This window comes from Chroicocephalus ridibundus, chromosome 3 (assembly GCF_963924245.1).
Source record: "Chroicocephalus ridibundus chromosome 3, bChrRid1.1, whole genome shotgun sequence".
Taxonomy (NCBI): domain Eukaryota; kingdom Metazoa; phylum Chordata; class Aves; order Charadriiformes; family Laridae; genus Chroicocephalus; species Chroicocephalus ridibundus.
Window position 1 is genome coordinate 93,944,543 of NC_086286.1, and position 12,492 is coordinate 93,957,034.

Below are 12,492 nucleotides of genomic sequence, written 5' to 3' on the forward strand. Positions count from 1 at the left end.
AAGGTCCACTGGCATGGAGAAGAAAGATACCAACGCCTTAGCATGCAGATGCCTTAAGCAGTTTTGGTTGAGCTGTCTTTTTATGTACAGATCTCTGACAATTCCAGAAGAAAAATCCGTTTACAATTCATTCAGGCAGTTTCTAATCTGTTTTCATTTTATGTATCTCCTTGAGGCCACTAAGAGCATAGGTAGCGTGTGGTAAAGAAACTTAACAAAAATCACAGTAGTCGAACTTTCAAATGCTGCCATGACAAACTGATGTTTTGCTGAATAAAGTATTAAATGAGTTCACTAGAAAGAGTGAACTTCAGGCTATCACGTTTTCTGCTCTCGTAGTAAATTTTCATTAAATAAAAATTAAAATGAGAAAGTTGCTAAAATGCAAACACAGAAAAATTTAAAAATCTTTCATCTTCCTGCATATTCGCTGCTTTACTGATGTGGTATTTCAATATTAATTCAAGAAAATGATATCACAATGAGTTTGCTAAGAGCGCTGTTCTTTCAAGCCTTATGAGCAGTAGTAAAATGTCAAAATAGAAGGAATTACGTTTAGAAAGCCAGTATATTCCCATACAGGTGTTTCAAAGCCCTCCTGTCTTTTCACTTCTGAAAAAAAAAAAACAACCAACAAACAAAAAACTAAACCTGTTTAGTAAATTAAGGTAATTTAAGCAAATTCCTATTTATTGTGAAAGTAAGAGCCATCTAGCGGTAGTAATCTTACACCAAATTGAAACTGATAGGAACCAACGGTCCAAAATACATATCAAAACTGAGCATCTGCAACGGGCTGACTGCATTGGTTCTAAATGATACCCTAAAGAATAACATAGCGGGCTTTTGAAAATACCCGCATGCACTTTTTTTTTCGGTAATCTAAACAAAGTGAAAAGAGAAAAGGTGACAAAGTACGGCAGGTACGTAGCCCAACACTTTGTTAAGGAAAATGAAACATCATCACAAAAAAAAAAAAAATGACCCCCTAAGCCAGCGAGATGCTCGTGCCGAACTCTACTTGTCAAACAGAAACACAGCGAGACCTTTCAGCTGCTGAAAACTGCAGGGCTGTAGCACACAGCCCTGGGTAACGCTTAAGCAGCGCCTGTGTCCCCTGACCAGCGCTATCAACCTGTATTTCCAGTACCATAAAGGTAAACTGTGACCGTCAAAACTGGGGAGAGACTTACAGGAGACATGCAGTTATGCAGCTGTTACTGGTTTAATCAATTACTCAATCATAAAAACTCTTATTAACAGTTTTTCCTTCAGAAGTGTTCCGCTTTTGCTTGGAGTGCAATCCTGTGTGGGATAAGAGAAGAATCTGTAAGAACTAATATCCCCTTTTGATTTGCCAGTGGTTTTTGTCATTCCTGCTACTTGGTCATTCCTACTCAGTAGTGTCATTGACCAGAGCAAGGGACTTGGAATATTTTCTTTTCTTTTTTTACATATAAACAAGGGTTTGCCTGACAATAAAGTTACTTTGTAATTTATTGTATTACTTTGATGCCCAGTCATTAGGGTTTGCATTTGCATACATTTACAGCCCAGGAGCAAAGCCGATCCCAAATTAAAATGTACATTACGTATAGCAAAGGGAAATAGAGCATGCTAAAACTCACTAGTCTTAAATCCAAAAAACCCAGGAACTAGCCATAGAATTACAGGGGGGTTAAAAGCGAACAGCTCTGATGGATTAATTTCTACCAGTTAAGCATATCCTGCTGTGTGTCTGAGTTTTCCAGTACTACTATAAAGAATGGGATGCTCATTTTTCATTGAAATTAGTATTACGAAGCATCTAGGGCCATGAAATAGCTCCAGAAGATAATTCTCATGCCAGATAGTACCTAATAGGTACTAGCTGCAATATCCAATATGAATCTTCTTTTTAAACTATAGATTGTTTTTTCTTAAGAAACGTTAAGCCCACATAACAAAAAAGGGCCGATTTTCTTCCGCACTGATGTATTAGGTGATTTTGGTGCCTATAGACCAGACCCAAACCCAAGTTCCTTTCTACAGCTAAGACTACATGTCAAAACTTCCTTTGAACAGGGTCCCGTCGCTCAGGACCCGCTGTCCTGCGTAGCCCAGCTCATACCTGTGTATCTGCTCCCACGTCCTTCTCTGTGCTCTCCTTCCTCCCACGTCCTTCTCTGTGCTCTCCTTTCTCCCACGTCCTTCTCTGTGCTCTCCTTTCTTGCCTTTGGACACCACTTCTTTTTTTTTTTTTTGCCTTTCTGGATTCACCCATCTTATTGAAACAGCTTGCTGGCAAGAAGAGAATTTGTATCCCCTGGTCTACTTCTCATCTGCTGCCTTCTCTCTGAGGGCTTTTACCCCATAGTACACAGGAAACTGCCTCCATGAGACAAGATTGGTGGATGCAGCCCTCCCCTTATCACCCCAGCAGCACACGGCTGGGCTGAGCACTGAGTGAAAATGACTCCTCCTGGGGCTTTTTTTTTCCATTTCTAGTTAGAAGTAGAGAATAGGAAAGGAGACGTAGACTTGTGTGACGGCTGAAGTTAGGGCTTTAAGCTGTCTCTGATTTGGGCCTTCATATGAACATCAGCAGACTCATTTTCCCTTAATCTCACAGATGCACCCCTTACCAATATTTAAAAAAAAGAAAAATAAAAAATCAAGCTTTCCCAATGGTAACACATCACTTCCAAAAAAGCTCTGCAAGCGTGTATTGTCCCTAGCCAGTGCCAGTATTTCTAGTTGCTGTCCTCATAGTATTGTGTATATAGTATACATATACTATAACTATATACTATAACATAATATATAGTTATTCAATAACCTAATTCCCTCCCCTTGACTTGTCCTAAATTATGTGTTTAAGATGATTATAGTCGAAACTATTTCCTACACATATGCAAGGCTGTCGCATGGTATCCGTGAGTATAAAACTAGTATTTACTGTAAAAAAAGGATAGCAATATGCAAATGTGAAAATCCTTCTCAGTGAGACGGAAGTGGCATCGCAGTGATGGGGTAAATAAACGTACAAGTAAATATAAGCTTGCACGCTCTGTCATCTATGGAAAGAAGGATGTGTGTCCTTTCATGCTAGACTGTCTCCTCCTGTTAACATGTACAGGCCAGTAAATATGAATTGTTTTCTCTAGCTGCCACAAAGGCCGCCAAGTTACCTTCGGGTAATGCATCAATTAATGATTTACCCATCCTTTACAGCTGATCAGGCAGACCCATGCAAATTCATGGCGTGTGACGAGTTTTCCGAATGCATAATGAATGAGTGGACAAAAGAGGCTGACTGCCTTTGTAAACCTGGTTACACAAGCCAAGACGGATTACCCTGTCGGAGCCTGTGTGAGTTGGAACCCAACCTGTGCATCAATGGTGGGAAATGTGAGTTAGTTCCAGGAAGAGGAGCTGTCTGCAGGTAAATAAACGGTGCTTGGCATTAATTCCATTAACGGACCCCTGACATGTCTGTTGCATGAACAAGCAGGGCTGAGCATATACTTTTCAACAGCATAAACAACGTTAATGAGGCAAGAGCTCAATATTCAAACACTTTAACCGACATTGCAATACCCTTCTTCAGTATAAATAGTCTCACTATGGATAAATCCATTTCTGCCTGTTGCTACACAGGGAGCGTCATGATCTAGTTATTTTTTTAGAGATGCTTTAGCATTTTATTACAAATTCGGCACCATTGGCAGAGACGACAAGTACAAAACCACACATTCTTTTCCGATTTCCAAATACGTCTTGGAAAAAATGAACTCATTCACGGTTCTGCTATTGACTATGTAGTGGTATTTTAAGATATTATTTTTTCTAAGTTGTATTAACAAGGAAATCTATATTCTTATAAACACACCTATGAACACTATTCTGATTCCAATAAAGCACATGAAGCCTGAGGCTGCTTCCAGGGCTTTCTGGGAAAGACTTGGAAGATTAGCAGCTCCCCGTAACTGCAAACACATTCCATAAGGATTTTTACATGAAATGACGTTAAGCCAATATTGAGAACTACCCCGGTACCTGATCATATTAATTCTCTTTTAAAAGTATCAGGTTTCATCTCATTGTAAGACTAGATTATCCAGAGTGTTATGTGAAACTCCGTACACCAGACTGGCACACGGTAGTTGACAGCCGTGTGTCTAAGCAAAAGGCAAGATACAATTCTTGCACTTGTTTATTCTCTCTTAATATTGACTTTACAAGGTTAATGATATATCTTTTAGTGTATTTAGGATTAACATCAAAAAATAAGACTACTGAGTGAATTGTTCATATGATAATTTCACTGGAACAACATAACCAACATAATTCATTTTCTGCAGCAGGCATCACAGAAATGATAATAGAAGATTATATTGAATTCACTACAGTTACCGCTAAATTCCTGACTTGTGGAGTCACAGTAGTGCAGCTGCACTATTTTATACTAGAAATCAGCCTGCAACATAAAGAGCTCCTCCTCAAAACTTTACTCAAGTAGTAAAGGGTAGTAGCAGCCAACGCTCTAAGGAAAATAACACCTTTCCATTTCAGAAAAGCCCTGACCTAATGTAAAGTAATAAGCAAACTATCCTTGAAATGATAAAAGTAATAAAAATGATAAATGAAACTTTTGGTGTATTAAAGCAAGTTACAAACAAACTTACTGCCAGTGTCAGGCTGACACCATGCGCACACTGGTACGGTCTGTAGAGAGAAAACGATGCCCTCTTATTTACTTTAGTTAGGCACTTACTTCGCTTGTGAACTTACTCAGAAACGCACTAGTTTTTCCACTAACTGGAGCCCCTGTGTTCTCATATAAGATACGAGAATCTTCTCCCTTGCTTCAAAGGGAGCTATTTATTTGTAGTAGAACTCTTATTTCAGACCTCGCTAACTCAGATTAAGATCACCAAAAAACACCATGTAAGCTTCAAAGATGTGTTTAGACATTACTCTCAAAACACACCTGAACTTCTAAGATTCTAAACCACAAATGTTATTTCATCTTCACCTGTAGGGCTAGAAACGTGTCAGAGGTGTTTCAAATGCGTGATTGCCTTAAAACGTGTAGGTTGGCAAAGAATGTCTGAGTGTCTTTTTGTCTAACACGCACGCTCGCGACTCTCTTCTCTGTTATCAACCACATCATTTCATACAGAACCCAAAACAATTTAATTGTATTGGGAATACTCTGTTCATATTTAATTGCAGATTTTCATTTGAGGTATGCGGTATTTTCTGCCTTCAAGCTGTGCGTGTTTTTCTCTCCCTCTCCCTGTTCTAGATGCCCTGTACGTAGACACGAGCTTTACCAAGGACAGCGCTGTGCAAAATTTGCTCCAGAACCAAAACAACCCTTCATTTTTAAACCTCTCATTCTTGGCTTGCTAAGCCTTGTTTTTCTTTTCATCGTTTTAATTATTAAGTTAAGAAGAAAAAGCAAAAGAAACTCTAATTTGCAGTAAGCTGCTCACGATCTTTTTCCTTCACACTTCAAAATATTCCTTTTTTTTTTTTCTTTTGCAATTTAAAAAAATCTTACCTAAACAAAAACGTTCTGCATTGTAGAAGCCCTACTCCCGACAGCTGCAGTTCAGAAAATGCTGTAAGGATTAATCCTGCTTTTGAACACGATGAGCCCATAACTAGCTGTTGCCATACGGCCTGTAGTGTAAGTGCTTGTGTCGCTTTCTCAGAGATCATTGATCACGAAGCGTTACACGAACTTGAAAACACAATTCAGCGTGGAGGTAAAATGCACGGAAATACTTTTCTGACCCCCCAACAAACGGCCCCACCTCAAATAACAGGTCCACCTGCATGTATTAACTCTACAACTCAATCGAATTTGATTCTAATCTCCTGCTTAGCAATTCCAGAACTAAAAAGACTAATTCATTTATTTGCTTTCCACATCTATTGCTGCTGTGTAGGGCAGCAATAACAGGATTGTAGAACTGCTTTTCTTACAGCTCTCTTGCATGGCTTTGGCGGTCCATCCTATCCGAGTGCTCTTTGTCATTTAGTGGAATAATTAATCTAGTGTTTTGGTTTCTTTTTTTTTTTTTCCTTTTTATTTTTAAACTGTTGTAGGTCACCAGACCAGTTTACGAAGCCAGGACTGACAAGTTAAGTCTCCAAAATTCTTCATTTCCAGCATCAGCCAGACAAAGCCAAGGTTTGTGACTATTTTCAAGAGCTTTAAAAATCCGTTGAGTTTCCTGTTTGACAATATTTCCAGGAAGCCTCTTTGTACTAATTCCATACAAAGAAAACCTCGTTTTTTCTTTGGATGCTTGATATGACAACAACAATCCCTTCTTAAGTGCTTTTATGCAACCAAGTTCCATCCTGTGTACTCATTTGCTAATGAAGGAGTCGCTGAAACACATGAAGAAGGAATATCTAAAATGAAAAAGCAACACAAAATGCAAACCAAAGGGGAAGTTTTAATAGGAGTAACAGATAGTTTAAAAATAACTTGTGCCTGTTTAAGCTACATAGCGTTTGAGTGAGCAGGAATTCAAGTTTGAGCAGAATACTGCTCATATCTCAAACGTTATCCCAAGTATAGGACACCTCTTGTATCTCGGTGGGGGGTGGGGGGGACGGGGGGAAGAAAAACAAAGGAGAAATGCCAAGTTTAAAAATTCTCTAAAATTGCCAAACGGTCTCTTAATGCTGATGTATCCGAGTATGTTCTCTCGAAAAGTAAACAAAAAGCTTTTACTTTGCCATTTTCATTTTCCTGACTCACAGCCCAATTAAGAACATTCGTATCCATTATTCTTGAGGGGAACACCAGCAGCGGGCTGCCCTGGCCCTGTGGCAGGCAGGATACCGCGCTACACCAATCTCTGGCATTGAGCCGGTACATTGTTAGGTAAATAAAGGAACAAATAATGATACTACAGAGAAAGATATTTTTTTTTTTCTCACTAATCTTCGTCAAACGGAGGATTCCTGCCCAGGTCTGGTCTCTTCAAGTTCTCAAGGTGACAGTTACAGACTGAGGTGACAAGTGGGGGCACTGGAACGCAGTGATAAGAGATCGCCAGGTCAGCAGGGAGCTGCAGCTTGGAGCAGCTCGGGAATGAATTGGCTTCACTGCTGATAAAAACAAGACGCACAGATGTTTGCAATTAGTATTTTACACCCATCTTAAAAGAAATGTGCCTGTGGGTAACTGGAGACCAATAAACTTTCACACCAGCTGAACTACTGTTGCTAATTGCAAACGTTTGTTTTGGCCATTTTTCACCGTTACTTAAGTTCAAAATGAGTGTTTACATCAGAGTCCTTATGTTGAACGCATTTTTAATGACTTGATAAAAGATGATGGAGGAAGGAAAAAATGTAGGTAGAGCACAGCTTTCGTTTGCTGCGAGCACCACGTCCGTATCACAAATCTGGAAAACTCCTCTGGGGCCGGGACTTTTAAGACAGAATATGGCCCTTGAACTGAATTTTCAGGAGGAGATGGATTTCTAGAACTCGGAGGCCAAATTGAAAATTCCAGTCTTTAAATTCTGTTTTGCAATGTGTAATGCCAGCAGTGACAGCTTCCTAGGACACTACCTATAGTAAGCACAGCTCTTTATTTATAATAGTGTATATGAAAATAGGCATAAAATTCCAGTAGAAGCTAAAATAACCTTCAATTCCTTCCTAAACAGGAAAAAGTCTCCAGTTTAGTTACAGAGTCACTACATGCAAAATGATTGCAAAACTTGTCAGAGGGGGGGTTTGTTTGGTTGGGTTTTTACCCAATTAGTCATCCAGGAATTAACCTCCAGGGGAAGAACTTGCTCTTCCTTCTCTCTGAGCTCAGTAGAAAACACAAGCTCATGCAAGCAGCTGAAAACCACAGCTCCCTCTCTAGATGGTTAGGTCTCCAGGAACTTGTGTCTCGCTCCACAAAGAGTATATACTATGAGGAATAAAATGACCCAGAGAGTCATCTTTCTTTGGGCCAAAGCAGGGTGTGATAATGAGCTAGAATTTACACATCCAGGTGGATCAGCTCGTTCAGACTGAGCCGTAAGGCCAACAAGTCCACATCCAGTTGGGCAACTATGGTTGAGAGTCAAACATGCCCAAGTTCTCTAAAAGTGATCCCGCTGATCCGAGTCTCTGCTGCCTTCCGCACCTACACGTGAGCTCTCTGCTCCTTTGAGATGAAAGGTGAAGACACCACCTCATTCAAAACGCAACTTTTCTGCTGTAACCTCCCCTGTCCCTGTTAGTGACTGTGCTGGACGTTCTCTAGTTAGTGAAAAAGTGCTGAAAAATAAAGCACATATTGCTTTTCAGCTCTAAGGGCCTGGTGTCAAGCTGTAAAGTCTATTATTTTTCAGCTGATCTAATGGATGCTATTCTATAGACTCGTCATTTACTTGTGCTCGTACATGGCACGGGGGAGTAGGCTTCTTTTTCAAGCCGTTATCTGGCAAAATTCAGAAACGGATCTAACCTTGAAAAGAAGAAGGATCTCGTCTAAAGTCTTCACGAACTTCTCAAAGCTCGCAGAAGAACTGTGCTGCAACAGACACCACAGGAAAAACAGTTCTAACAAACTCGGATAAAACCTTAGGGGAGCCAGAATATTTGACACAAAATAGCCCAGACGCATTGGAAATAAAGCACTGTACAAGAGGACGGTAGAATAAGTTGTTTCATAATGCTGAATCTAATTGGCACGGACAAAGACCACTTCGCTTGATGCAAAACAGATGCAGGCTAAAAGTCATTACAGGTTCTCCCTAAGAAATATATAAAATACTAATTCTTTGCTCAGCAAAACCAGTAACCGACACATAGCATGATCCTCTGAAAAAGCCACTCTCGGCCACCAAGAGCCAATTTCATGACTGAAATTAAATTTGAGGAGAAAACAAAGCTTGCCATGTGTTTCATCCGCATGTCAATCATTTGGATCATCAAGCAAACAGTATTTTGGATTAAAACAATCCAACAACAATCCAAGTTACCTTGTTAGAGCTCCCCCACCAAGATCAGAGATTTAGTGTTTCATTACTGGAATCACGGGAGAAAGAAGACCTAAAATACCAGACAGAGACAGAATCGCTGTGCTTTTAGTCGGGGAACGCCGGGTTTTACACATGTAGAAGTTTGCACAGCGCAGCTGCCGCTCTTACACCTAAAACAACGCACAGAAGCTGACTGGCCCAAAGCCTGTATTATCCCAGGTCTGCCGGAACTGCAAATCTTGTAGATCCTTTAGACACGGCTTCTTCTGTAGCACGCTGCATTCTGACTCTTTTAGTCAAAAATATGTTCTTCAGATCATGATGGTATCAGTGGTACTTGTTTGTTATTTCATACAGAAACACGGCATTGTTATACCAGGGAGGAAAAATAATAACCTTACTCTGAGCTCAATGATTTACTGGGTAAAATAACTTCAGGATTAACTCAGTTCTTCTTACAAGGAACTGGAGATTATCTCAACAGATTTTAGGGAGAACTTGCCTATTAGCGGTAGATAAATAATACATTTTAAATTCAAAAATCCTTTTCAGATGTCTTATGAGAGTTTCTCTTACAGGTATTCAAAAAAGAAGGCCTGCATTATTCAAGACCGGACTTCAGGTTGACTATGCATATGAAAATAATTCACGGATTCCTAAAGAGATAACATTTTAGCTCTAAAATCAGTGCACATTAAACAGTTTTATTAAAGAAAAACAAGGTGACCAAGTCCACCAACTACTTGACCATGTCTAAAATCTGCCGGGTAAGAAGGCACCAGCGTTAAGACGCATTCATTCAGCAGCCCGTGCTTACGCATCTTAACTGTACTATTATTTAAGAGCCGAGTGCTAGAAACAGCTTTTGCTGAGAAGTAAGCTTTTTTCAATATTGTACGGCACGCCCATTCTGGTAAAAATATCGATGAGGTTTTGCTTCATTTCTATGCCCTTTTGTTAATCTTCCTTATATACGCTAACGTAAGTGGCAAACTGGGAAAGAAGAGCCGTCATTGACCAAAGGCCACATTAAAAGCGTTTGGGGACTTTTTCATTCTCTCCCTACAACGCTCACACTGCAAATCACACAGAAGTTGGGATGAATTTTTTTTTAATGGTTTCTATGAACATCAGATTCCTATTTTTCTGTTAAGAAACACATTATGTATACATATGTACATACACACTTCCCTGCTGAATTGCTGGTGACAGTTTAACTGTCACGCCCTGAGAATTCAAGCTGTATGCTGGGGCGCAATGCCGGCAGTTTCATCTTTTCGGAATATGAGATTTATGTCCACAAGCACCCTCTACAGTAGCAGGTAGGTTAGAGTCGCACGTAAGCGCGTACACTTTAAACTCAGTAAACACACACAAATACCTTTGAGAGGTTACTATTAGTTCTTGTAAAAGAAACATATACAGACAAGGGGTGGCCATTAAGTATTTTATAGGTTTAGTAATTTATGCTCTATGGATCCACAATCGCGATTCACATATAAGCATTACTTTACTTTGAACTTTTCTTGAGAGAATATATCTCTCTATATATATATTTATATGCTGCACCAGTGTTGTATAATATTGAGGCACTGTTTGCTGCTTGGTGCATACCAGAAGTTGTACTTACAGCTCAAACTGAGCTTCTACAAAGTTCATGACTATACTGGATGACAGCTCCTCATTCAGGTGTGAAACTTCCACGTTTCCAGGACAGTAGCTGATTTTAGTGACAATTCTTTCTACTTCGCACCACCCAGTTACCACAGCAAAGACTGAACTTTAGTTTACCTTAATTATGTACGCTCAAAAGAACTGTTTACGAATTCCAACCAATTAACTGCACAAACAGATTTGCCTGCAAAACCACCAAAACTGGTGATTGTGTACAAATGAAGGCAATGCACCAAGAATACAAGGTTGAGTTTCTATTGCTGAAATAGCATTTTTACTTACTTTAACTAGAAAAAAAAATTAAAAAAAGAAACCTAAGATGTGGTTTTACACAGTAACACTTCAGAATAAAACTCTAAAAATACTTCTTGCAGGGCACTGGAAGCCATCCCTGCCAACACGTGTTAGCTTTTCACTACTGCTCATGTAAGTTAAGAATGCTGAAAGCATTCCATTTTTTTCCATTGCAAATGTATTTTTGTATGTGTTTAGTATATTTCAATTCATACTAGTTATCACTAGTCAGATTAAAAAATGAGTAATTTTAAAATGTGTATTTTAATAATGATTGTTCATGACTGTATTTATCACTCTCAACTATTAATTACCAAATATATTTGCTGGATGTAAGCCTTTTGTATTTCAATAAAACATAATAAAACTATTTACTTGAAAATTTCACAGGGAATTGAATTAAATTGTATTTAATCTCACAATAAGACACATCACATTATTTTAAAACTGATGTGAAGCTACAGTTGGAAATGCAAGCCATAAAGGAAGTGAAACAAAATTGTATCTCCTAGATATCAAAGTCTGAATTATTTCAATCTTCTAAAATTAAAAAGTTACCACTCTGGTTTAGCCCTTAAGACAGAAAAGTTTGATAACACTTTTTTTTTTTTTTTTTAAAAAACCAGAAGCAACGCCAGACCCGCCCTCAAACACCAAGCTTGTCCTGCAGCATACAAACTCGAAGCATCGTGAGTGGTCTCACCAGTCACTGACCAAACAGATGCGAACAGCTGGTACACAGCACAGCAAAGGATAAATACGTTGCAAGTGACAGCAATAAAGGTTACAAAACAGTAATAAGAGTAAAAAGAAAGATACTTGTTTCAACACATACCGAGACACGAGGTATGAGACTTCGAAGAAAACAAAATCAGAATTTCTTAATATCAGAATGTTATTTTAGAGGAACACTTACCTGAGAAAATAAAGATGAAATCTTTACTGGAGTAGCTTTAACCACCATAAACGTCCGATAGAAGAGCATCGGGCAGTTCCAGCACAGAAATCCTTTTATCCCTCTCATAGATTCATTTACCCTTACTTATTACGCTTTAAATCATTTAAATTATTACACCTTAAAAAGACAAAATGGTAAGAGAGACACAACTGAGATTTCAACATGGAATGTATTTATTATTTTTTTTAATTTTCAGTACAGTATTAGGAGGTCATTTAAATACTTTAAATAGAGATTTTGGAGAAAACCCCAAAGGATTCAACTAGGTAAAGAAAAACAATCTTATCAGTGGATGAAAGACAAGTATTTAACGACCTTGTGATGCTGGAAGTAGCATTCTCTAGGCAGTTCACGTTCCTGGGTCACCTAGTCAGGAATGTAGCCTGGCACGGTGATTCCCCTCCTCTCCTCTGTTTTCTGGAGTGTTTCATGCAGAAGATCTCACTATAATGGACAACTTCACTGAGAGGCAGGAAATTATTAATTTTTTTTTTTTAAATCAAACACATAGAACCAAGCCGACAGGTTTACCGCATTGTTTTGCTTCAAAAACCGAATTACATTTTTCTC

General features: G+C 38.9%; 1 protein-coding gene across 1 annotated transcript in view; it reads left to right on the forward strand.

Moving 5' to 3' along the window:
- The window catches only part of IMPG1 (interphotoreceptor matrix proteoglycan 1), a 60,288-nt gene extending 54,157 nt beyond the window's left edge, over positions 1-6,131 (forward strand). Inside the window, exons 15-18 of the mRNA XM_063331120.1 lie at positions 3,214-3,424; positions 5,291-5,467; positions 5,575-5,756; positions 6,100-6,131. Of these exons, the coding sequence (XP_063187190.1) occupies positions 3,214-3,424; positions 5,291-5,467; positions 5,575-5,756; positions 6,100-6,131 (602 nt within the window). The remainder of the gene's footprint in view (positions 1-3,213; positions 3,425-5,290; positions 5,468-5,574; positions 5,757-6,099) is intronic.
- The last annotated feature ends 6,361 nt before the right edge of the window (positions 6,132-12,492 follow it).